This window comes from Microcaecilia unicolor, chromosome 11 (genome assembly GCF_901765095.1).
Source record: "Microcaecilia unicolor chromosome 11, aMicUni1.1, whole genome shotgun sequence".
NCBI classification, from domain to species: Eukaryota; Metazoa; Chordata; class Amphibia; order Gymnophiona; family Siphonopidae; genus Microcaecilia; species Microcaecilia unicolor.
In genome coordinates this window covers 22,491,177-22,517,752 of record NC_044041.1, presented here as the reverse complement: position 1 = coordinate 22,517,752, position 26,576 = coordinate 22,491,177, and the positions used below count along the sequence as shown (strand labels likewise).

The 26,576-nt window shown below is 45.1% G+C and overlaps 1 protein-coding gene across 3 annotated transcripts in view; it reads right to left on the bottom strand.

Moving 5' to 3' along the window:
* The window catches only part of TPST2 (tyrosylprotein sulfotransferase 2), a 142,071-nt gene that overhangs the window by 14,533 nt on the left and 100,962 nt on the right, over nt 1–26,576 (bottom strand). For all 3 annotated transcript variants that reach the window (XM_030219204.1, XM_030219203.1, XM_030219205.1), the window contains one exon: nt 4,043–4,241. In XM_030219204.1, the coding sequence (XP_030075064.1) occupies nt 4,043–4,241 (199 nt within the window). The remainder of the gene's footprint in view (nt 1–4,042; nt 4,242–26,576) is intronic.

Here is a 26,576-nt window from a genome sequence, read left to right as displayed (position 1 = left end):
CGTCCTGCACATACGTGCAGGACGTCAAACTCACAGAAGCAGAAGCCTGCGCAGCCACATTGGTGATCTGCAAGGGCCGACTTGTACATGGAATGTTGCTACTGGAATAGCAACATTCCATGTAGAATCTCAAATAGTAGCAACAGTGGAGGAGTGGCCTAGTGGTTAGGGTGGTGGACTTTGGTCCTGGGGAACTGAGGAACCGAGTTCGATTCCCACTTCAGCCACAGGCAGCTCCTTGTGACTCTGGGCAAGTCACTTAACCCTCCATTGCCCCATGTAAGCTGCATTGAGCCTGCCATGAGTGGGAAAGCGTGGGATATAAATGTAACAAAAATAAAATAGATACTATTGGAGATTCTACATGGAATGTTGCTACTATTGGAGATTCTAGAGATTCTACATGGAATGTTGCTATTCCACTAGCAACATTCCATGTAGAAGGCTGTGCAGGCTTCTGTTTCTGTGAGTCTGACGTCCTGCACATACGTGCAGGACGTCAGACTCACAGAAGCAGAAGCCTGCGCAGCCACATTGGTGATCTGCAAGGGCCGACTTGTACATGGAATGTTGCTACTGGAATAGCAACATTCCATGTAGAATCTCAAATAGTAGCAACAGTGGAGGAGTGGCCTAGTGGTTAGGGTGGTGGACTTTGGTCCTGGGGAACTGAGGAACCGAGTTCGATTCCCACTTCAGGCACAGGCAGCTCCTTGTGACTCTGGGCAAGTCACTTAACCCTCCATTGCCCCATGTAAGCCGCATTGAGCCTGCCATGAGTGGGAAAGCGCAGGGTACAAATGTAACAAAAATAAAATAGATACTATTGGAGATTCTACATGGAATGTTGCTACTATTGGAGATTCTACATGGAATGTTGCTATTCCACTAGCAACATTCCATGTAGAAGCCTGCGCGGCCACATTGGTGATCTGCAAGGGCAGACTTCTACATGGAATGTTGCTAGTGGAATAGCAACATTCCATGTAGAATCTCAAATAGTAGCAACAGTGGAGGAGTGGCCTAGTGGTTAGGGTGGTGGACTTTGGTCCTGAGGAACTGAGTTCGATTCCCACTTCAGGCACAGGCAGCTCCTTGTGACTCTGGGCAAGTCACTTAACCCTCCATTGCCCCATGTAAGCCGCATTGAGCCTGCCATGAGTGGGTACAAATGTAACAAAAATATAAATAGATACTATTGGAGATTCTACATGGAATGTTCCTATTCCACTAGCAACATTCCATGTAGAAGGCTGCGCAGGCTTCTGTTTCTGTGAGTCTGACGTCCTGCACGTACTCACAGAAGCAGAAGCCTGCGCGGCCACATTGGTGATCTGCAAGGGCCGACTTCTATATGGAATGTTGCTAGTGGAATAGCAACATTCCATGTAGAATCTCAAATAGCAGCAACAGTGGAGGAGTGGCCTAGTGGTTAGGGTGGTGGACTTTGGTCCTGGGGAACTAAGGAACTGAGTTTGATTCCCACTTCACAGGCAGCTCCTTCTGACTCTGGGCAAGTCACTTAACCCTCCATTGCCCCATGTAAGCCGCATTGAGCCTGCTATGAGTGGGAAAGCGCAGGGTATTAACGTAACAAAAATAAAAAATAAATAAACAACAATTACAATCAAATCAATATATTCATAAATGTTATTATTGTCACAACTGATCAGTCAGGCACAGTGATGACCAAAGGTCCAGCCTTCATTTAATTGCCTCAAAGTTCTACATGGGAATTACAGAAAAGCAAAGTTATACTCACCTGTAGAAGGTGTTCTCAGAGGACAGCAGGCCAAGTATTCTCACCGCTGGATGACATCATCTGATGGAGCCTGGTGTGGACACTGACTAGCGAGATCAAGAATTTTCTAGCAGTGTCCCACTACGCATGATCTGGTGCCTTTCTGCCCGACGAGCAAGAACGGATCCCTCAGTCATTGAAAAAAGCTAAAGAATTTAATTCCAAAGGGAGGTGGGAGAGTTATGCGAGAATACTTGGCCTGCTGTCCTTGTAGAACACCTGCTACAGGTAACTTTGCTTTCTCCGAGGACAAGCAGGCAGTCATATTCTCACAGCTGGGAAACCCTAGCTACCAGGCTCACTGAACACAACAATACTAGGACAACAGGAACCCGAAATGTCGAGGCCTGTTGTTCAATCAACCTGAAACAGTTTGTTACTAGTTGTGGAAGTGCAGCCGGGGAGTTGGATTCTACACACCGACTAAATTCTGCAGGACAGCTTGCCTGAACCGGCTGTCTTGTCGGGTATCCTGCCCAGCCTCTATGGAGGCTGATCTCAAGTGGGTTCTGATTTTATGAGCCTTGACATGTCCCTCCAGAGTCCCTCCTTAAGTGAAGGTGATGTCATCTGCTAGCCAATTGGAAATCGTGGGTTTGGCGACGGCTACCCCCATCCTGTTTGGGTCAAAGGAAACAAAAAGCTGGATGTCTATGGGCTTTAGTCTTCTCCAAATAAAAGGCTAAGGCTCGCTTGCAATCCAAGTTCTACAGTACACTCTCACCGGGATGAGAATGGTTTGGGGAAAATAATTTTGGTAGCATGATTGACTGATTAAGGTGGAACTCTTGACGACACTACCTTAGGAAGAACTTAGGGGTTGTGTGGAGAACTGTAGTGGTGAAACTTAGTGTGAGGTGAGTCAGCTACTGGGGCCTGAAGCTCACTGATCCTGCAAGCTGAAGTGACATCCACCAAAACCAAAATGTTCCAGGTCAAATACTTCAGATGATAGAAATCAAGCGGCTCAAAAGGAGCTTTCATCGGCTGGGTGAGGACAACATTGCGATCCCATAGCATCGGTGGAGGTTTGATAGGGGGTTTCGTCAATAACAAACCTCACAGAACTGAACAACTAGGGGCTGTACAGAGCTGGGCTTATCTCCCACGCAGTGATAAGCACCAATTGCACAGAGATGAACCCTTACAAGGTTGGTTTTCAAACCAGACTCGGAGAGGTGCAGGAGGTATTCAAGCAATTTTTTTGTGTAAGATAAGTGAGAGGATGTAAAGGTTTTGCCCTCACAGAGAAACAGAGCGGGGTTCATTATTTCAAACATTTTAGCAGTGCGTTATATGAAGTGCTGGTCAAGCCTTTTGTGATTCTTATTAATTGACCATTAAATGCTCCGTCAATCGTTATATCGCCAAACACCCACCGATTGACCCCTGAAGAAGGCTGATACAGCCGAAAACACGGATCGTGTTGTGTCCAAATAAAGGTTTTTTGGAGCACCTTATCCTTGTGTGTGGCGACTGATCTCTTGACATTGGACCCTCTCCACCCCATTTTTGTTAGGTTTTGCCCTCACACCAGACAGCAAACCTTCTCCACTTAAATGAGTAACACCTCTTACTGGAGTCTTTTCTGGAAGCCAGCAAAATGCGGGAGACACCCTCCAGCAAATCCAAGTTTTCAAAATTCTATGCTCTCAACATCCAAGCCGTGAGAGCCAGGGATTGGAGGTTGGGATATAGAAGAGCCCCCTTGTTCTGCGTGATGAGGGTCTGAAAACAGTCCAGTCTCCATGGATCTTCGGAAGATAGCTCCAGAAGAATGAACCACATCTGCCTCGGCCAGTAAGGAATGACCTGGGAGCAAAACACAAAAACACCCCTGAAACACTAAGGGCTGAAACAAACAAAAGAAATTAAAGGGAACTTGAATAAAATGGTAGAAAAGAAAAAAAATTAACCAAATGGACTGAAAAACCAACAGGGGACGGCACTAGTAGAAAGCAATGCAACCGACGCATACTCCCTGCTCCGTGGAAAAACAAAGATTGAAGGACTTGTGCGTCGAGCAGGAAGGCACCAGCCCATGCGCTGGGGGATGCTACTAGAAAGTTCTTGATCTTGCTAGTCAGCGTTCACATCGGGCGCCGTCGGATGATGTCAGCCAGCTGTGAGAATACGATGGCCCTGCTTGTCCTCAGAGAATCATAATACCTGAATGTACACAGTCTTGGTACATGTACTACTGCACTTAAGAATGAATGTGCCAGACACACAAATACTTGCCCGATTTGTATTGTTGATAACCACAGGATCTGCAATTCCATAGTTTGGCGGATTTGCGTGAGGATCGTATCCTAGTTTGGCAAGCATGGGTGCAATCTGCGCCATATCCTTCACCACGTCAGCTGGAATGAACCCCACCCATTTTTCCAAAGCTTCCGTATTCACTGGCTTGACAACCTGATCTGTTGATCGTTCTATCCTGTGAACACAGTAAGATCATGTTCATGACTTTCAGCCAGTTTCCATTTAGATGCCTAGAGAGGCTGATTCACAAAATCTATATGAAAGCATATCAAAACGAAAATAAAAATATTTTCATTGTACAGAATTTATGAGATCCTTAAAAGGGCCTAGACTAGGGGGTAGGAACACCTACAGGAAACATCGTATCGGCTCTGAATACCTCCCAAGTAAAATGTATACAAATGCTTTCCCAGACAGCTCAATGCATGACCAAAACCTACTACTACTTAGCATTTCTAAAGCGCTGCCCGGGTTACGCAGCGCTGTACAAGTTTAACATGGGGAAGGACCGTCCCTGCTCAAAAGAGCTTACAATCTAAAGGTTACAAACTATGTAGTCAGTGTAGGTATCATGAGTGGGGAAGGTGGTTATGCGCCAAAAGCAAGGGAGAAGAGATGGGCTTTGAGTAAGGACTTGAAGATGGGCAGGGAGGGCGCATGACGTATGGGCTCGGGAAGGCTGTTCCAGGCATATGGTGATGCGAGGCAGAAGGGGCGGAGTCTGGAGTTAGCGGTGGTGGAGAAGGGTACAGATAGGAGTGATTTGTCCTGAGAGCGGAGGTTACGGGTGGGAACATACGGGGAGAGGAGTGTAGAGAGGTACAGGGGGGCTGCAGATTGAGTGCATTTGAAGGTTAAAATGAGAAGCTTGAACTGTATACGGTAGCGGATCGGGAGCCAGTGAAGTGACTTGAGGAGAGGGGTGATATGAGAGTATCGGTTCACGCGGTAGATAAGACGTGCAGCAGAATTTTGCATGCGTGAATCATCTACAGACAGTTTGAGTGCTCAAGAACCACAGGCAAAAAGATCCATAAGAGCAGAAATAAAGACAGGCCAGCCCAGTGGCCAACATTGCTGCTATATGATAGGACCCTGGTTCGATCCAGCGATTATCTGAGGATGCAGCAAAACAGGGTTCACTAACCACAGGGGTGAAGGAGGACTAGGAGGGGGAAGCCATGGTTGTTTCTCTAGGGTGACATGTAATGGCCGTATCCAGGGTCTATGCCTGGAGAGTCCTAGAAATAGCTCTAGTGCATGACCACCAGATAAAAAGCATTGCCACCAATTACTAGACTAGAAACACTAAGGGGTTGGGATGGAGTTGAAGTTGGACCTACAAACTAGCTAGTTGCAAATGGTAACCGGGGCTGACTAAGTTGGAAGAAGAAAACTTCTGGGTTAAACACACACACAAAAACTCCAGGCAAATGTAGCTGGCTGTGTAAAACTCTCCCATCCCCCCCAACCCCGCAAATCTGTACAAAGAAAAGAACATTCATACCTTGCATAACATCATGAGAGTTACAAGTAAGGAAAACTAAACACAGACACCCAGACGTGGCCCCTGAAAACCTGAGATTACAGATGACACATATACTGGGAGTCAGAGATGGCACGTAATCCTGTATTCAGCTTTTTATTTATGTACTAGTAAAAAAAGGCCCGTTTCTGGAGCCAATGAAACGGGCGCTAGCAAGGCTTTCCTGTAGCCCCCCCCACCCGTCGTCGATGTTGGTGAATTGGTCCGCCTCCGCCCTCAACGTCATAACGTTTGACGCGAGGGCGGTGAATTGCTCCGCCTCCGCCCTCAACGTCATAACGTTTGACGCGAGGGCGGGGCCCAGAGACTGTGTTTTTCGACCCGTCGTCGATGTTGGTGAATTGGTCCGCCTCCGCCCTCAACGTCATAACGTTTGACGCGAGGGCGGTGAATTGCTCCGGCTCCGCCCTCAACGTCATAACGTTTGACGCGAGGGCGGGGCCCAGAGACTGTGTTTTTCGAGGCTTCAGAGCTTCGAACATACGAACCTTGGCTTCAGTGACGTCAGAAGCCAATAGAACGTTGAGGGTGAGTTTTATAGGGAGCAGATGGGCGTGGCTGAGTACTGAGGGTGAGTAGTCCCAATAGTAGCCTAGCCTACCAGGACGACAGGAGTTCAGGGCTTCAGTGCCACAGATGGAGTGAGCTTCAGAACTCTGAGGGGGGATTTTATTTATATAGATGCTTCCTGCATTAGAGGTGAGATTCAATCCTCCCTACCCATCTTCAAATCCTTGCTCAAAGCCCACCTCTTCAATGTTGCTTTCGGCACCTAACCTTTATACCTTTCAGGAAATCTAGACTGCCCCTATTTGACTGACTGTACATTTGTCCTTTAGATTGTAAGCTCCTTTGAGCAGGGACTGTCCTTCTATGTTAAATTGTACAGCGCTGCGTAACCCTAGTAGCGCTTTAGAAATGTTAAGTAGTAGTAGTTGTATTACATATAGCAGTGATTTAACCAGAGCTGAGATTGTGATGTCATAATGCCTCATTCCACCAATGCCTAAGAGCCAACCTCATCAGTGATGTCACAATGGCTTGATTGTCCTATATTTGTCTCACTCTTATCTATTAGATTGTAAGCTCTTTGAGCAGGGACTGTCTCTCTTTGTTAAATTGTACAGCGCTGCATAACCCTAGTAGCGCTTAGAAATGTCAAGTAGTAGTAGTATGTTGCTATTCCACTAGCAACATTCCATGTAGAAGGCTGCGCAGGCTTCTGTTTCTGTGAGTCTGACGTCCTGCACGTACGTGCAGGACGTCAGACTCACAGAAGCAGAAGCCTGCGCGGCCACATTGGTGATCTGCAAGGGCCGACTTCTACATGGAATGTTGCTCCTATTGGAGATTGCTTGGAATAAACTTCCTGAGCCCTTACGCCAAGCCCCCTCCCTACCCATCTTCAAATCCTTGCTCAAAGCCCACCTCTTCGATGTTGCTTTCGGCACCTAACCTTTATATCTTTCAGGAAATCTAGACTGCCCCTATTTGACTGACTGTACATTTGTCCTTTAGATTGTAAGCTCCTTTGAGCAGGGACTGTCCTTCTATGTTAAATTGTACAGCGCTGCGTAACCCTAGTAGCGCTTTAGAAATGTTAAGTAGTAGTAGTTGTATTACATATAGCAGTGATTTAACCAGAGCTGAGATTGTGATGTCATAATGCCTCATTCCACCAATGCCTAAGAGCCAACCTCATCAGTGATGTCACAATGGCTTGATTGTCCTATATTTGTCTCACTCTTATCTATTAGATTGTAAGCTCTTTGAGCAGGGACTGTCTCTCTTTGTTAAATTGTACAGCGCTGCATAACCCTAGTAGCGCTTAGAAATGTCAAGTAGTAGTAGTATGTTGCTATTCCACTAGCAACATTCCATGTAGAAGGCTGCGCAGGCTTCTGTTTCTGTGAGTCTGACGTCCTGCACGTACGTGCAGGACGTCAGACTCACAGAAGCAGAAGCCTGCGCGGCCACATTGGTGATCTGCAAGGGCCGACTTCTACATGGAATGTTGCTCCTATTGGAGATTGCTTGGAATAAACTTCCTGAGCCCTTACGCCAAGCCCCCTCCCTACCCATCTTCAAATCCTTGCTCAAAGCCCACCTCTTCGATGTTGCTTTCGGCACCTAACCTTTATACCTTTCAGGAAATCTAGACTGCCCCTATTTGACTGACTGTACATTTGTCCTTTAGATTGTAAGCTCCTTTGAGCAGGGACTGTCCTTCTATGTTAAATTGTACAGCGCTGCGTAACCCTAGTAGCGCTTAGAAATGTCAAGTAGTAGTAGTATGTTGCTATTCCACTAGCAACATTCCATGTAGAAGGCTGCGCAGGCTTCTGTTTCTGTGAGTCTGACATCCTGCACGTACGTGCAGGACGTCAGACTCACAGAAGCAGAAGCCTGCGCGGCCACATTGGTGATCTGCAAGGGCCGACTTCTACATGGAATGTTGCTCCTATTGGAGATTGCTTGGAATAAACTTCCTGAGCCCTTACGCCAAGCCCCCTCCCTACCCATCTTCAAATCCTTGCTCAAAGCCCACCTCTTCGATGTTGCTTTCGGCACCTAACCTTTATACCTTTCAGGAAATCTAGACTGCCCCTATTTGACTGACTGTACATTTGTCCTTTAGATTGTAAGCTCCTTTGAGCAGGGACTGTCCTTCTATGTTAAATTGTACAGCGCTGCGTAACCCTAGTAGCGCTTTAGAAATGTTAAGTAGTAGTAGTTGTATTACATATAGCAGTGATTTAACCAGAGCTGAGATTGTGATGTCATAATGCCTCATTCCACCAATGCCTAAGAGCCAACCTCATCAGTGATGTCACAATGGCTTGATTGTCCTATATTTGTCTCACTCTTATCTATTAGATTGTAAGCTCTTTGAGCAGGGACTGTCTCTCTTTGTTAAATTGTACAGCGCTGCATAACCCTAGTAGCGCTTAGAAATGTCAAGTAGTAGTAGTATGTTGCTATTCCACTAGCAACATTCCATGTAGAAGGCTGCGCAGGCTTCTGTTTCTGTGAGTCTGACGTCCTGCACGTACGTGCAGGACGTCAGACTCACAGAAGCAGAAGCCTGCGCGGCCACATTGGTGATCTGCAAGGGCCGACTTCTACATGGAATGTTTCTCCTATTGGAGATTGCTTGGAATAAACTTCCTGAGCCCTTACGCCAAGCCCCCTCCCTACCCATCTTCAAATCCTTGCTCAAAGCCCACCTCTTCGATGTTGCTTTCGGCACCTAACCTTTATACCTTTCAGGAAATCTAGACTGCCCCTATTTGACTGACTGTACATTTGTCCTTTAGATTGTAAGCTCCTTTGAGCAGGGACTGTCCTTCTATGTTAAATTGTACAGCGCTGCGTAACCCTAGTAGCGCTTTAGAAATGTTAAGTAGTAGTAGTTGTATTACATATAGCAGTGATTTAACCAGAGCTGAGATTGTGATGTCATAATGCCTCATTCCACCAATGCCTAAGAGCCAACCTCATCAGTGATGTCACAATGGCTTGATTGTCCTATATTTGTCTCACTCTTATCTATTAGATTGTAAGCTCTTTGAGCAGGGACTGTCTCTCTTTGTTAAATTGTACAGCGCTGCATAACCCTAGTAGCGCTTAGAAATGTCAAGTAGTAGTAGTATGTTGCTATTCCACTAGCAACATTCCATGTAGAAGGCTGCGCAGGCTTCTGTTTCTGTGAGTCTGACGGACGTCAGACTCACAGAAGCAGAAGCCTGCGCGGCCACATTGGTGATCTGCAAGGGCCGACTTCTACATGGAATGTTGCTCCTATTGGAGATTGCTTGGAATAAACTTCCTGAGCCCTTACGCCAAGCCCCCTCCCTACCCATCTTCAAATCCTTGCTCAAAGCCCACCTCTTCGATGTTGCTTTCGGCACCTAACCTTTATACCTTTCAGGAAATCTAGACTGCCCCTATTTGACTGACTGTACATTTGTCCTTTAGATTGTAAGCTCCTTTGAGCAGGGACTGTCCTTCTATGTTAAATTGTACAGCGCTGCGTAACCCTAGTAGCGCTTTAGAAATGTTAAGTAGTAGTAGTTGTATTACATATAGCAGTGATTTAACCAGAGCTGAGATTGTGATGTCATAATGCCTCATTCCACCAATGCCTAAGAGCCAACCTCATCAGTGATGTCACAATGGCTTGATTGTCCTATATTTGTCTCACTCTTATCTATTAGATTGTAAGCTCTTTGAGCAGGGACTGTCTCTCTTTGTTAAATTGTACAGCGCTGCATAACCCTAGTAGCGCTTAGAAATGTCAAGTAGTAGTAGTATGTTGCTATTCCACTAGCAACATTCCATGTAGAAGGCTGCGCAGGCTTCTGTTTCTGTGAGTCTGACGGACGTCAGACTCACAGAAGCAGAAGCCTGCGCGGCCACATTGGTGATCTGCAAGGGCCGACTTCTACATGGAATGTTGCTCCTATTGGAGATTGCTTGGAATAAACTTCCTGAGCCCTTACGCCAAGCCCCCTCCCTACCCATCTTCAAATCCTTGCTCAAAGCCCACCTCTTCGATGTTGCTTTCGGCACCTAACCTTTATACCTTTCAGGAAATCTAGACTGCCCCTATTTGACTGACTGTACATTTGTCCTTTAGATTGTAAGCTCCTTTGAGCAGGGACTCTCCTTCTATGTTAAATTGTACAGCGCTGCGTAACCCTAGTAGCGCTTTAGAAATGTCAAGTAGTAGTAGTAGATTCAATCATTAGTATGCACCCATAAAAAGGGTTAGCGGAGCTTTGCATTTATAGCATGAATAGTGACAGTAAGTTCTCGTATCTCTAAAGGATGTGGCAAGAGACTACACTGGATCTGGTTCATACTGTGTGGTACAGAAGCAAAATTGTTTTCTTGCAGCTTCTGTGCCAAACCCGGGACGTGCCACAGCTTCTCTCTTCTGTAAAAGGGACTGCAATTACTGTATATCCCCATGTTATTATGACGATTTTAAAAATATGCTTCCTGTATTTAAAAAAAAAAAAAAAAATCACAATACATAAGCATAATGCAGGTTGCTCAAAATGGACTCATGTTTGGTCTTGTTGCTAGGTCTCCCTTTAATTCTAATCGACTCTCTAAACCTAAGGAAAGAAGTTTTACGAGATGGGGGCATGTGGAATTTTAATGACTATCTGGCCTGTCAACTACCCCCTCACCCCACCTCCAAAAGCCCACCGCACATGCTGTTGCTAGAATCTGTAACTTTAAACTCCTCGTTTTCCAATTCTTAAGAAATTTGCACCTATTGATGCAATGATTAGATTAAAATCCGCCCCTTTCTTTCCGACCACTCTACCAAAACCCTCATCCACACCTTTGTCACATCTCGTTTAGACTACTGCAATCTGCTTCTTGCTGGCCTCCCACTTAGTCACCTCTCCCCTCTCCAGTCGGTTCAAAACTCTGCTGCCCGTCTCGTCTTCCGCCAGGGTCGCTTTACTCATACTACCCCTCTCCTTAAGACCCTTCACTGGCTCCCTATCCATTTTCGCATCCTGTTCAAACTTCTTCTACTAACCTATAAATGTACTCACTCTGCTGCTCCCCAGTATCTCTCCATACTCGTCCTTCCCTACACCCCTTCCCGTGCACTCCGCTCCATGGATAAATCCTTCTTATCTGTTCCCTTCTCCACTACTGCCAGCTCCAGACTTCGCGCCTTCTGTCTCGCTGCACCCTACGCCTGTGATAAACTTCCTGAGCCCCTACATCTTGCCCCATCCTTGGCCACCTTTAAATCTAGACTGAAAGCCCACCTCTTTAACATTGCTTTTGACTCGTAACCACTTGTAACCACTCTCCTCCACCTACCCTCCTCTCCTCCTTCCTGTACACATTAATTGATTTGATTACTTTATTTTTTGTCTATTAGATTGTAAGCTCTTTGAGCAGGGACTGTCTTTCTTTTATGTTTGTGCAGCGCTGCGTATGCCTTGTAGCGCTATAGAAATGCTAAATAGTAGTAGTAGTAGTAGTAGTAAAACGGAGATGGGGAGTAGAGAATGACATGGGGACAAAATTTGTCCCTGTCCCCATGGGTTCCGTCTCCATCCCCGCCCCGTCCCTGTGGGCTCTCCTTGTCCCCATGGTTACTGCGGGTTCCTGTCCCCGCATCATTCTCTAATAGGGACAGCTTTGGTTGGAACTTGCTCAGTGTATGTACTTATGTCTTGGATGATTGATTTCTCTCCTATTTTAAAACTATGGAGTGGAGGAGTAGCCTAGTGGTTAGTGCAGTGGACTTTGATCCTGGGGAACTGGGCTCAATTCCCACTGCAGCTCCTTGTGACTCTGGGCAAGTCACTTAACCCTCCATTGCCCCAGGTACAAAATAAGTACCTGAATATATGTAAACTGCTTTGAATGTAGTTGCAAAGACCTCAGAAAGGCAGTGTATCAAGTCCCATTTCCCTTCCCCTTATGACATCACAATATCAGAAGTGAGCCAAGTATCGGGCAATCAAGCCATTGTGACATCACTGATGAGGTTGGCTCTTATTGGTGGAATGAGTGGAGGAGTAGCCTAGTGGTTAGTGCAGTGGTCTTTGATCCTGGGGAACTGAGCTCGATTCCCACTGCAGCTCCTTGTGACTCTGGGCAAGTCACTTAACCCTCCATTGCCCCTGATACAAAATAAGTACCTGAATATATGTAAACCGCTTTGAATGTAGTTGCAAAATACCACAGAAAGGCGGTATATCAAGTCCCATTTCCCTTTTCTACTGATTTCATTTGATTGTAAACTGCTTTAACTTCTATGCCAAAATAAGGAAGTATAGCAAATTTGAATAAATGACAAATGAATGATCGATTGTTGCTTGCACAGCAATATGAACTGACCTGGCCACGTTTCAGCTTTCTGCTAAATTTTCCCAGGTCCTGTTAGGCTTTACATTTAGAAACGAGGTTAACTGGGCCATTGAAGCATTTATAAAACACACCAAACTCACTTATCTTGGGGTAAGTAAGACTAGGAAAGGTAATAGAGTGTTTGCCACAGAGGACTTTTTACCCTTGTAGAACAGAAAGGGCGTGCGATAGTAAATTGCTGATTTTGCTAAATTAGCTGTACCAAACTGTATGGAAATCAGTCCTTGGGGAGAGGGAGGAGGGGTGACATCAGACTTTTCCACTTTTCAGTCTGACTGAGTGGTTTGAGGGAGGAAGGAGCAGGAGGGGACAAAGCTTTTAGCACTTTTCAAAAAGAAATGCACAGGGTAGGAGAGTTTAACCAAGGTTACCTAGAACGTTCCACTTTCTAGTTTTGTTTCTTTATTTATGTTTAACCTTTTGACTAAAATTTAAGCAAGATGAACCAGTGGAACAGTGAGGTTGATGACTCACTTGGCCTGGCCCATGTGAAAATCAATAAATAGCTCACACAAGACTTCCCCTGGCTTGAAATACAAAACACACTGATCATGATTTTTTTCCCCCCTCCATTTAAAAGACAGTGGATTGAGTGAAAAGTGCTTTTCTGGAGACACAGATGTAAGAACCAAAAGATTAAGGTGATTAAGTGTTTCAATTAAAAGAGTCCATGAAATGCTCAAGGGAATAGACTTAAGTGAAGATAAATTATGTCTCAGAAAATACAGGATTACCAAATCAGTTTTAGAATTTAAAAGCAATCACTGCTGAAGTTTTCCCTCTAAGGTGAGCCCCAGGGATATAGGGAAAAAAAAAAGGTAACGAATCAAAGGTGGGGTGGGGTGTTGTTTAGACACAGTCACACCTGATCTGTTACCCTTTTTTTTTCCCTTCAGGATCACAATATAAATTTGGTCCCTGCACATAAGCCCCTTTTTGGATGTGACAAAAAATTTTTTTTTTTTTTTTAAATTCTTTATTTATATTTTCCAAATATTTGCATTATAAGAAAATCTTGCTTAAGAAAAGCAGACCAAATTAAACTTAGGAATATAGCATCCATAATAAACATTATAACAAATTTAAATGTCTTCTTTAAATCACAATAAACAAAAATAAAAAAAAAAAGGGAGGGGGAGGGGAGGGGGCGTGTATTAAGAATAAAGGGGAAATTTAACAAGTACAATTTATAACAGAATAGACTTAACACACATTTTCGCACCTACTTTAACACCTTCTTAATCGGTTGGTAGCAACCGCAGACAATTTCCTGGAATCAAGAAAAACTCTTAACTGTTCTTGCTGAAAAAAGATATATTTCAAACCTTCATATTTCAAGACACATTTACTAGGATAGTTCAAAAAGAATGAGGCTCCCATTTCTAAAGTTTCCTTTCTCATACTCAAAAACATTTTTCTAGTTTCCTGTGTCTGCTTTGTAACATCTTGGTATATACGTACTGTTTTACCATAAAATAAATCATTTATTTTTCGAAAATATAATCTTTTTAACGCTTCTACATCCTGTTGAAAGACAAATTGGACAAATAAAGTCATTCTTTCTGAATGTTCTGATAGGGAGACTTCCAGCAATTCAGATACATTTAGTTTATCGTTTGAAATTTTTCCTTCCGAGGAGTCTTTATTTTGTATGTAATAAATCTTGTTTATCGGAGATAAAAGTTCAGAGGAATATTTCAATACTTCAATCAGATAATTTTTAAAGGCATCCAATAGTGATATACCTATTTCTCTCGGAAAGTTTAAAATGCGCAGGTTTAGTCTCAGATTATAATTTTCTATTTGTTCAGTCCTTATTTTCATAACAGTTTTATCTTTTATCATTTCGGAGGATAAGTCTTGTAGTTTTCTTACATCTTGATTAAGCTTTGTTGTTTGAGTTGTAAACTCCGTTTTAATAGTAGCCAGAGAGTCAGAGAAAGTATTCATTGTACTCACTAACGTGGAGATTTCTTTCGTGGATTTCTCTACGGTTACTGCCAACTGTTGGAGAACTACCCACACGTTCTTCAACGACACCGTTCCCGGAGCAGCTCTCAATTGCTTCCATTCACTGCCCAGGCCAGTAAGGCCTTGCATTCCTTCCGAATCCGCTTTTCCAGCACCTTCGAGCAAGGTCTCGACCGCAAACACTTCGGTTTCGGGAGATCCTCTCTGAGTCTGGCGGTCATCCGGAGGGAGCGGTGGATGAAGCGCCGGAGAAGAAAGCATAACATCTAGGCCCAAGTCCTCAAGGGTTTCCCTCTCCTGGGGGACAGCCGGGCTCCTCTCAGCATCCTGGGTGAGAATTCGCGAGGTGAACCTTTCAATCGACACCTGATGTGGAGAAGAGGTCCGGGTTGTCAAAGGTTTTTCCCGGACCACTCCCTTCCTTTTGGTATGGGGCATCGAGGAAAATATTTTTTAAAACAGAGTGTGGATTCAGGTAAGGCTCGAACCTCGATCAACTGCGTGTTTCCATCTTGACACGCCCCCACATCCGGGAGTGTTGTGACAGAAAATTTCAAGGAAGAAGGCTTAACTTAATACGTGTTCTGACTAGCTTTCAAAGCTAAAAAAAAATTAAAAAAATTGTTACATTTGTACCCCGCGCTTTCCCACTCATGGCAGGCTCAATGCGGCGGGCAATGGAGGATTAAGTGACTTGCCCAGAGTCACAAGGAGTTGGCCTGTGCCGGGAATCGAACTCAGTTCCTCAGTTCCCCAGGACCAAAGTCCACCACCCTAACCACTAGGCCACTCCTCCACTGGTAAAAGCTATATAGGAGGTCACCTGGATTTGGGGTTGAGTCTTTAAATCCAGGCTCAATCCATTCTGGAATTTACAGTACTACGGTTATGGTTTAAATTTTATACACCGCCCTTCCTGAGAGAATTACAGGGTGGTATACAAATCAAATGTAAAATAGAACATTAAAAAAAGGGCCGCCATTAGTAATAGGAAATCATCACATACACCCTAAACAAAGGAAGACAAATGAACAAACACACAAGATAAAACACAGTAAAAAAAAAAAAAAAGCAAAACAAACAAACAAAAAAAAAAAACAACACAAGCATTCTGACTCCAACTAGAAAATTCGAAGCCTGCCAGCAGCAGAAATGTTTTAAGAGCAGCTCGAAATTTTGGATAAGATAATTCCCTTTCGTGCAAAGAACCCTGCCGGACAACTATAGATGTTGTTATGTAACCAAGAATGCCTCAAAATGCCCCTTAAACTAGACACACAGCCATCAGGGGAAATCGACCCAGGCATCCAGATATTGAATTGCAAACAAGGTGCCGGTACTCAAATGCCAGGTTATCCTTCAGGGGTGGGGTGATCCCACAATAGCCCGGCTTCCTGCAACCAAGTCAGAGAATCAATTAAAAGGTAGCATTGGTGTACAGACACTGGACTGGGCTCTGTCATTAATACTTGGGGACCATAGATTTCTTTTAGCAGGTACCACCACCAACTCCAGGGCTCCGCTCATTCTGCCTCACCTCACCCTACGCTTGGAATAAACTTCCTGAGCCCTTACGCCAAGCCCCCTCCCTACCCATCTTCAAATCTTTGCTCAAAGCCCACCTCTTCAATGTTGCTTTCGGCACCTAACCTTTATACCTTTCAGGAAATCTAGACTGCCCCTAATTGACTGACTGTACATTTGTCCTTTAGATTGTAAGCTCCTTGAGCAGGGACTGTCCTTCTATGTTAAATTGTACAGCGCTGCATAACCCTAGTAGCGCTTTAGAAATGTCAAGTAGTAGTAGGTAATGGAAAAGGTGCCAGTACTCAGTACCCCCTGAACGAGTCCTGGCTATGCTACGTAGTCATAAAAACAGACATGGAACTCAGAAAAAACTTACCGTGTTTCCCCGAAAATAAGACAATGTCTTATATTAATTTTTGCCCCCCAAAATGCGCTAGGTCTTATTTTCAGGGGCTGTCTTATTTTTCGGGGAAACATCAGGGTTGGATCGGGGTTGGCCCGCCCGCCCTCCGTCGCTCCCAGAACTAACCTTAAACGCCTCCTTTCACCTTCGCAGCAAGCAGCAGCAGGGCAGGTCACTCCTTCCTTCCGTGTCCCGCCCTCGCCTGATGTAACGTCCACGAGGGCGGGGCATGGAAGGAAGGAGAGGTCTGCCCTGCTGCTACTTGCTGCAAAGGTGAAAGGAGGCGTTTAAGGTTAGTTCTGGGAGCGACGGAGGGTGGGTGGAGGGGGGGCCGGCGACCTCAGGTGGGGGGGCGGCCTTGTCCGGCTCTCGGCGGCCCTGCTTTCAAACAAAAATTTGCTAGGTCTTACTTTCGGGGGAGGCCTTATATCTACCAATTCAGGAAAACCTCTACTAGGTCTTATTTTTGAGGGATGTCTTACTTTCGGGGAAACAGGGTAGTGTTTTGTTTTATAGAGCACAATACTGATATTGTCTGGTACTGTCTGGAACAATGAGTTTGTGTTGTCCTAACAAAAAGCAACTCTGTGCATCAAATTCACAGACAGCTCTTTAAGCTTGGGGAAAAGGGATCCTCCCACTGTCTCTTACATACTCAGTGTACAGCGCTGCATACGTCGAGTAGCTATATAGCACCCTGGTACAGTCAATGGTAGTAAGTCACCTGGACTACTGTAACACTTTGTACGCTGGCTGCAGAGAGCAGACTATTAAAAAACTCCAAACAGCTCAGAATACCGCAGCCAGACCCGTATTTGGAAAAACTAAATACGAAAGTGCGAAACCCTTAAGAGAGAAACTACACTGGCTCCCTCTCAAGGAACGCATTGAGTTTAAGATCTGTACGACCGTACACAAAATCATACACGCAGATGCCCCACTCTACATGTTAAACCTAGTGGACCTGCCACCCAGAAACGCCAAAAGATCAGCCCGCAAATTCCTCAACTTGAACTTCCCCAGCTGTAAAGGACTTAAATATAAGCAGGCATACGCCACTACCTTCTCGTACAGAAGTACACAGCTACGGAACGGAACGCACTACCCACAGCCTTGAAAACCATGGACAATCTAACCAACTTCCGCAAATCTTTGAAGACACATCTCTTCAACAAAGCCTACAAAAAGAACCCTTAACAACTCAATTCACTACCCATCCCACTCAAGTATTACAATACACCTCTTAAACCACCCTATCTAACACTTACTTCTCTACTCCCTCATATATCTTCTGATTATTACTGATTGTATCTAAGATTCTGTCATGACTATGTCAAAACAACACTCTGTAAGCCACATTGAGCCTGCAAATAGGTGGGATAATGTGGGGTACAAATGCAATAAATAATAATAATAATAATAATTAGTAGTAGTATCTTATCCATCGGTCCTAAAGCCTCATTTCCTCATTGAAGCAACAAGTAGGAACTGCTTGGCTTACTCCATAAACTCATTAAACAATAAGCAAGTTCACCCTATCTCATATTTTCCATAAAACACACACAGCCTGGCACATCTCGCTGCTAATTCCCATTTATATTTCTGCTGAACCAGGAAAGTCTGGCGAATCATTTTAAAACTGTAGAAGAGATGATCTCGGATAGATGATCCCTATCCAAAAAGGAGCTGCTTTTTTTCTAAAATAAAATATGTTTTCCCATTTTCATTCAGAGGTGGACAACTCGGAGATTTAGCAAACACGATACATCTGCTGAATGCAATGACAACCACGTTAGCAAGTTTGACATTATGTGATATTTTTGTGCAAAAAGCACACTCGCGCCAAAGAGACCAATGCTTGCATTTTTGTATCTAGATCAGTGCTGCAATTGCCGTTCTACAATGTCACTTATGGACTAAAGCGTACATTTATTACTTTTTCACACCTGCACATACAGATAGCAACAATGCAGTGCTTATCTGACTGTAAGTGACAGTAAGTGAACCGCATCGGCTGGACAACAAACCTACTAGGCAGAACCCTGAGAGGACATGCTTTTCAAAGCTTGGCCAGCCATAGGCAACAACTCCGTGGGTGCTGTGGGTGCTCGAGTACCCCCAATATTTCACCCCCTGAAAGTCAGAACCGGTAGTTCCGTTCGCCAGCCCGACCTGCCCGGTGCCCGGTATCTCCCTCAACAGTCCTCCACCGGTCCGCCCTCGCCTTCCTGCGTGCCGCCCAGAATTTTAAGTCATCATACCTTGGGGTCCCGGCGGCAGCAGTGAAAGGCGAGCAGGCTCGGCACTTCAGCTTTCCTTTCTCTCGTCTCAAGCTCTGGTCCCGCCCTTGCGGAAACAGGAAATGAGGGCGGGACCAGAGCTTGAGACGACAGAAAGGAAAGCTGAAGCGCCGAGCCTGCTCGCCTTTCACTGCTGCCGCTGGGATCCCAAGGTAAGATGACTTAAAATTCTGGGCGGCACGCAGGAAGGTGAGGGCGGACTGACGGAGGACTGTTGCAGGAGAAGCGGTCGGGCAGGGGTTGGAACTCGGAGGAGCGGGAGGGGGGAATGCATCACCTGTACTAAAAAAAAAAAAAAAAAATTTCAGCACCCCCAATCAATTTTGAAAAGTTGGCTCCTATGTGGCCAGCTGCTAATATTGACAGTCTACTGAAGTTTTAAAACTTATTACATGTCAGAAAAAAGTGTCCAGACTAGCATACTCCAAAAAGAAATGAGATTCCGCTGCTTAAAAATCAAGCAAATAAACAAACAAACCCACAACTAAGAATCTCTCTTAAACGGCTTTCAGAATGTGATGAGGAAGGGGAGGGGCAACATGTGGCTCATCACTGAATTTTTATGCAGCCCGCAAAAACATGGGAAGTAGACACAGAAAACATCATTAACCAGAGTTTTGGCACTGTTAAGTACTGTGGGCCTGATATTCTGACTGCAAGAGGTAGTTGGCTGCCTCACACGGTCAGCGCTGAGCCCGGATACTCAATTCCAGGCCATTTCTGGTGACCGGCATTGAATTATCTGGTTTATGTTTGGCTGATTTGAACCTAACCGGCCGAGCCGATATTCTGCTCTGGCCAGTTAAATTTGAACTGGCCAATGGAGAAGGGTACATAGTGGGGTTCCCCAGGGGTCTGTGCTGGGACCGCTGCTTTTTAAACATATTTATAAATGATCTCGACGACACAAAGTTATTCAAAGTTGCTAAATCGCAAGAGGATTATGACAAATTACAAGAGGACCTTACGAGACTGGGCATCCAAATGTCAGATGATGTTTAATGTGAGTGATGCATGTGGGAAAGAGGGACCCCAACTATAGATATGTGATGCAAGGTTCCACATTAGGAGTCACCGACCAGGAAACGGATCTAGGCGTCATTGTTAATGATATGCTGAAGCCCTCTGCTCAGTGTGCGGTGGCGTGAAGGCAAATAGAATGTAGGTATTATTAGAAAAGGAATGGAAAACAAAAATGAGTACATAAGTAATGCCACACTGGGAAAAGACCAAGGGTCCATTGAGCCCAGCATCCTGTCCACGACAGCGGCCAATCCAGGCCAAGGGCACCTGGCAAGCTTCCCAAACGTACAAACATTCTATACATGTTATTCCTAGAATTATGGATTTTTCCCAAGTCCATTTAGTAGCGGTTTATGGACTTGTCCTTTAGGAAACCGTCTAACCCCTTTTTAAACTCTGCCAAGCTAACCGCCTTCACCACGTTCTCCGGCAACGAATTCCAGAGTTTAATTACGCGTTGGGTGAAGAAAACTTTTCTTCGATTTGTTTTAAATTTACTACACTGTAGTTTCATCGTATGCCCCCTAGTCCTAGTATTTTTGGAAAGCGTGAACAGACGCTTCACATCCACCTGTTCCATTCCACTCATTATTTTATATACCTCTATCACGTCTCCTCTCAGCCGTCTCTTCTCCAAGCTGAAAAGCCCTAGCATCCTTAGTCTTTCTTCATAGGGAAGTCGTCTCATCCCCGCTAATGCATTTATATTGCTCCATGGTGCGAGCGCACCTCAAATACTACGTGCAACTCTGGTCACTGCATCTCATAAAAGATACAGTGGAATTAGAAAAGGTACAGAGAAGGGTGAAAAACGGGATGACTTCCCTATAAGGAAAGGTTAAAGCGGCTAGGGCTCTTCAGCTTGGAGAAAAGACTGCTGAGGGGAGATACGATAGAGGTCTATAAAATAATGAGTGGAGTGAAACGGGTAGACGTGAATCGCTTGTTTTACTCTTTCCAAAAATACTTGGATTAGGGGGCACACAATGAAGCTAAATAGTAAAGTAGTAAATTTAAAACAAAACTGGAGAAAATACATTTCTTCACTCAATGTGTAATTAAACTCTGGAATTTGTTGCCAGAGAATGTGGTAAAAGTCCATAGGTCGTTATGAGGATGGACTTGGGGAAGATCCACTGCTTGTTTCTAGGATAAGCAGCATAAAATGTATTGCACTGTTTTGGGATCTTGCCACGTGCTTGGCCACTGTTGGAAACAGGATGCTGGGCTTGATGGACCTTCGGTCTGTCCCAGTATGGCAATACTTATGTACTTATATTCCACCCATTCATGTGGCCACATCTGGCCGCGTATCTGGTGCTGCATATTCCCAGGTAGCCAGTTATATTGCACGATATGATCAGCTAGCAACTATCTGGGGATATTCAGTGGGAGACACCCAGCTGTCTCCCACTGAATATCTCTGGATAGCCAGCTAAGTACCATTAACTGGCAAGGTGTCGTTCCTGGCTGGTTGAATGGGGGTTTTTTTGTCCACCACCCTAACCACTAGGCCACTCCTCCACCTTGCAGATCACAAATGTGGCCGCGCAGGCTTCTGCATCTGTGAGTCTGACGTCCTGCACGTACGTGCAGGACGTCAGACTCACAGAAACAGAAGCCTGCGCAGCCTTCTACATGGAATGTTGCTAGTGGAATAGCAACAATCCATGTAGAATCTCCAATAGTAGCAACATTCCATGTAGAATCTCCAATCTCCAATAGTAGCAACATTCCATGTAGAATCTCCAATAGTAGCAACATTCCATGTAGAATCTCCAATAGTATCTATTTTATTTTTGTTACATTTGTACCCCGCGCTTTCCCACTCATGGCAGGCTCAATGCGGCTTACATGGGGCAATGGAGGGTTAAGAGACTTGCCCAGAGTCACAAGGAGCTGCTGCCTGTGCCTGAAGTGGGAATTGAACTCAGTTCCTCAGTTCCCCAGGACCAAAGTCCACCACCCTAACCACTAGGCCACTCCTCCACTCCCCACATTGAGGTGTGTGTGTGTGTGTGTGTGTGGGGGGGGTGTATTTCTCAAATATTTTCAGAACAGCCACTCTAGCAGTTTGCTTCCATTGTTTCTAGTTAAATGTTTACTTACTTCTCACAAAGTCTACGTAGCTCTGTGCATTTCCAGTTCCAGCATTACACAATGTTGCGGCCTGCTAGGGACAGTACAGACATTCATGCAGCCCTCTGGGTATAAAAAGTTGCCCACCCCACGATAAGGGGAACAAAATATGGAGAATGCCCTGAAAATTTCTTCCAGGGATCTATTCCGTCCATGCCCCAGTTCCGCCTGGAGTATGAAAGTTGAATTTCAATGTAACAGTAACCAAGACAACTCGCTCAATCAAAAGGCTTTGAGAGTTCAAACGGCGTCATTTTTCTCTTATCTTAAAAAGGCCTCTGTGGCCTTGCAATAAAACAAAAAGGCAAATACCCATAACAAAAAAACAAAAACAGTTGCTTTGCATTCGTCTGAAGATCAGTTATTTAAAATCACCAGCCTTCCCACCCTTTCATTCCTCAATCTAATTCGGTTATCCGTGCTGTTTTTCTTTCTGACTGGCCTGCTGCTGCTCCTTTTGAATCCATTTGAAAATGCATTTGTCTTCAGTAGGCGCAGTTTTGTTTATTTATTTTAACAACCCAAGTGCTCCCATTAGGAATTCTGCCAAGTTTTAGCTCACAGAGTGAATAGCCCGGACTCATTGTTCAGTTGAGCAGAACATCAAAAGGATTTTAATTTACAACAATACGGAGGTTTTCTGATCCAATAGCACGCATGTGTGGTTGTTTCCATAAGGCTGTCCAAGCCCGAGAGAACCTTCTTTAGTAACAAGCTACCGTGAAAAACACGCAAGATCTGTTGCTAGATATCTGATTCAGGCAACTTTATTGGCATCATAATTTTAAATGTGGTGCTCAATAGAAATCAAACAAAATAAAACATGGAAAAGAAAATAAGATGATACCTTTTTTATTGGACACTAGTAAAAGAGGCCCGTTTCAGAGCAAATGAAACGAGTGCTAGCAAGGTTTTCGTCGCGAACACCCCTCTCCCCCCCCCTCCCTGGCCAACCCCTTCGTTGTTCTGCCATAGCTCCGCCCCCAACGTCATGACGATTGATGCGAGGGCGGGGCCCGGAGCGATTTCCCACCCCGCCTCCCTCCCTGCCAACCCCTTCGTTGTTCTGCCATTGCTCCGCCCTCGAGGGCGGGGCCCGGAGCGATTTTGGTGGCTTCACCACCACGAACCTTCGAACCTTTTTGAAGGAAGTCAGGGCTTGGCTTCACTGACGTCAGTGTCCTCAGAACGTTGAGGGTGAGTTTTATTATAGTAGATAACTTAATACATTTCTTGATTAGCTTTCGAAGGTTGCCCTTCGTCAGATCGGAAAGAAGCGAATGTGCTAGCTGACAGTGTATATAAATGTGGTGCTGAAAGTAACCATAATGCTGCCATAGTGATCCTACGAGAAAAGCAACCCCAAGTTCTAGATCCTACAGCCCAAGATCCATCAAAACCAAATTGAAGCCAGTGGTTCCTAATCTAGGAATCGAGCGCATAGTTGCTTCAGTTTTCGTTTTCTTCCTCCTTGAACCTCTACCATTCTGGACACATGAGTGGAGTAGCCGCCTAGTGGTTAGAGCACTGGTCTTGACATCCAGAGGTGGCCGGTTCAGATCCCACTGCTGCTCCTTGTGATCTTGGGCAAGTCACTACCCAGTGGTACCTGAATGTAACTCACCTTGAGCTACTACTGAAAAAGGTGTGAGCAAAATCTAAATAAATAAAAATGTTGGTACTATATGAGATTCTGTTGCTACTATTTGAGATTCTGCACAGACTGTTGCTAGTGGAGGAGTGGCCTAGTGGTTAGAGTACTGGTCTTGCAATCCAGAGGTGGCCAGTTCAAATCCCACCGCTGCTCCTTGTGATGTTGGGCAAGTCACTTAACCCTCCATTGCCTCAGGTACAAACTTAGATTGTGAGCCCTCCTGGGACAGAGAAATATCCAGAGTACCAGAATGTAACTCACCTTGAGCTACTACTGAAAAAGGTGTGAGCAAAATCCAAATAAGTTATTTAAGATTCTGTTGCTACTATCTGATATTTTACATGGAATGTTGCTACTATTTGAAATTCTGTTGCTATTTGACATTCTACATGGAATGTTGCTATTATTGGTGATTCTACATGGAATGTTGCTAGTGGAGGAGTAGCCTAATGGTTAGTGCAGTGGAACATGGAATGTTGCTACTATTTGAGATTCTACACAGAACATTGCTAGTGGAGGAGTGGCCTAGTGGTGAGAGCACCAGTCTTGCAATCCAGAGGTGGCCAGTTCAAATCCCACTGCTGCTCCTTGTGATCTTGGGCAAGTCACTACCCAGTGGTACCTGAATGTAACTCACCTTGAGCTACTACTGAAAAAGGTGTGAGCAAAATCTAAATAAATAAATAAAAATGTTGCTACTATTTGAGATTCTGAATGGAATGTTGCTACTCTTTGAGGTTCTACTTCAAATGTTGCTACTATTTGAGATTCTGTTGCTACTATTTGAGATTCTACACAGAATGTTGCTAGTGGAGGAGTTGCCTAGTGGTTAGAGCACCGGTCTAGCAATCTAGAGGTGGCTGGTTCAAATCTCACTGCTGCTCCTTGTGATCTTGGGCAAGTCACTTAACCCTCCATTGCCTCAGGTACAAACTTAGATTGTGAGCCCTCCTGGGACAGAGAAATATCCAGTGTACCTGAATGTAACTCACCTTGAACTACTACTCAAAAAGGTGTGAGCAAAATCTAAATAAATAAATATATGGAATGTTGCTACTATTGAAGATTCTACATGGAATGTTGCCACTTTTTGAGATTCTAGAATGTTGCTACTATTTGAGATTCTAGATGGAATGTTGCTAGTGGAAGAGTGGCCTAGTGGTTAGAGCACCGCTCTTGCAATCCAGAGGTGGTCTGTTCAAATCCCACTGTTGCTCCTTGTGATCTTGGGCAAGTCATTTAACCCTCCATTATGAGCCCTCCAGGAACAGAGAACTACCCAACTTACACCTGAATGTAACTCACCTTGAGCTACTACTGAAAAAGGCGTGAGCAAAATCTAAATATATAAACTTTCCATTATGAATCCCCACAACCATCCTTTCTTCCCAAACCTAACCACTAAGCTTTGTAATAATCTCAACAGCCATCAAGAGCTTATCATTTATTAGTGGCTCACCCAGCCATCTTCACTATTTTTGAAGCACGGACCACGCTGGCAAAAAGACTGTTACGCTCTGCTACACTTTTCCAGGATGGGTTGATTTCTGTTTCCTAACCTAGCAGCCGTCATCCGGGTTGGATCATGACAGCAACCATCTTGGCTAGCTCAAGAGGGGGCAGCCATCTTGGAGTAACGAGGTCAGGAAGGAAGCCCATATTTGGATGTAGGCACCTCTGCTGATGGGGGCAGCCATCTTGTAACAGCTGCTCATGGTTGAGCCTAATTCCTGCTCTATTTAAAGCCCTGTTTCCAGTCCTTTCATGCTTCGGCTTCTATTCGCTTAGAGGTTGTGGTCTTCATCTGTTCCAGTGTTTTCCTGTGTTCCTGACCTTGGATTGTTTACTGACCACGTGTTGTGTTGCTGCCTGCCCAGACATTCGGATTGCTCTCTGTTTTGCTGCTTCATTGACTCTTTGCTGCTGGACTGTGTCTGCCTGCCTGCCTGCCTGCCAGCCTGGTCAGCGGTTGTGCAACCCCGCCGGTTCCAGAAGTCCTGGTGGCCGCCTGCACCTGGGGGCTCAACTCCCAGGGAACGGTGGTCGCTCCCCAGGTGAAGCTAGGGGTTGTCTGGCTGCCTGATCGAGTGCGGTGCCACTTCATCTTCGCCGTGCTCAGTCGGGGCACAAGGGCTCACATTCACCAGGTCATAACAAAGACCTCAACATGACAGGCAGCACCCCTTGCTGGATAAAGCAGATGCTGCCCAAAGATGGTGGAGGGGGAGGGTCCCTCTTCAATGCTGTAGCCAGTCTGGCTGCTCAGGTACAGAAACTAAACAAAAAGCAGCCACCAGAGTGGAGAAACTGGATCCGCTACGCGGGGAAAGAGTGGAGAAGAAACAGTAGCGTGATCAACACGACACTTCCAAAAATCCAAGGAGACAAACAGTTAAATAAGTACTTTAATAAAGGATGAGACTCGACATGGCACTGTGTTTTGGCGAACAACGCCTGCCTCAGGAGCCTGTATGATGTCAATGCCGGTAAAAAGTACAAACCGAATAAAGCCCTTAAAAAGGCTGATGATTGGTAAGCATACCAGGCACGTAGGTGACAAGGCGGTGGCCGTAGCTAGAAGGTTGCTAGGCTGTATAGAGAGAGGTGTGACCAGAAGAAGAAAAGAGGTTTTAATACCTCTGTATAAGACGTTGGTGAGGCCCCACCTGGAGTATTGTGTTCAGTTTTGGAGGCCGTATCTTGCTACGGATGTAAAAAAAATGGAAGCGGTGCAAAGAAAAGCTACGAGAATGGTATGGGATTTGCGTTACAAGACGTATGAGGAGAGACTTGCTGATCTGAACATGTATACCCAGGAGGAAAGGAGAAACGGGGGCGATATGATACAGACGTTCAAATATTTGAAAGGTATTAATCCGCAAACGAACCTTTTCCGGAGATGAGAAGGGGGTAGAACTAGAGGACATGAAATGAGATTGAAGGGGGGCAGACTGAAGAAAAATGTCAGGAAGTATTTTTTCACGGAGAGAATGGTGGATACTTGTAATGCCCTCCCGCGGGAGGTAGTGGAGATG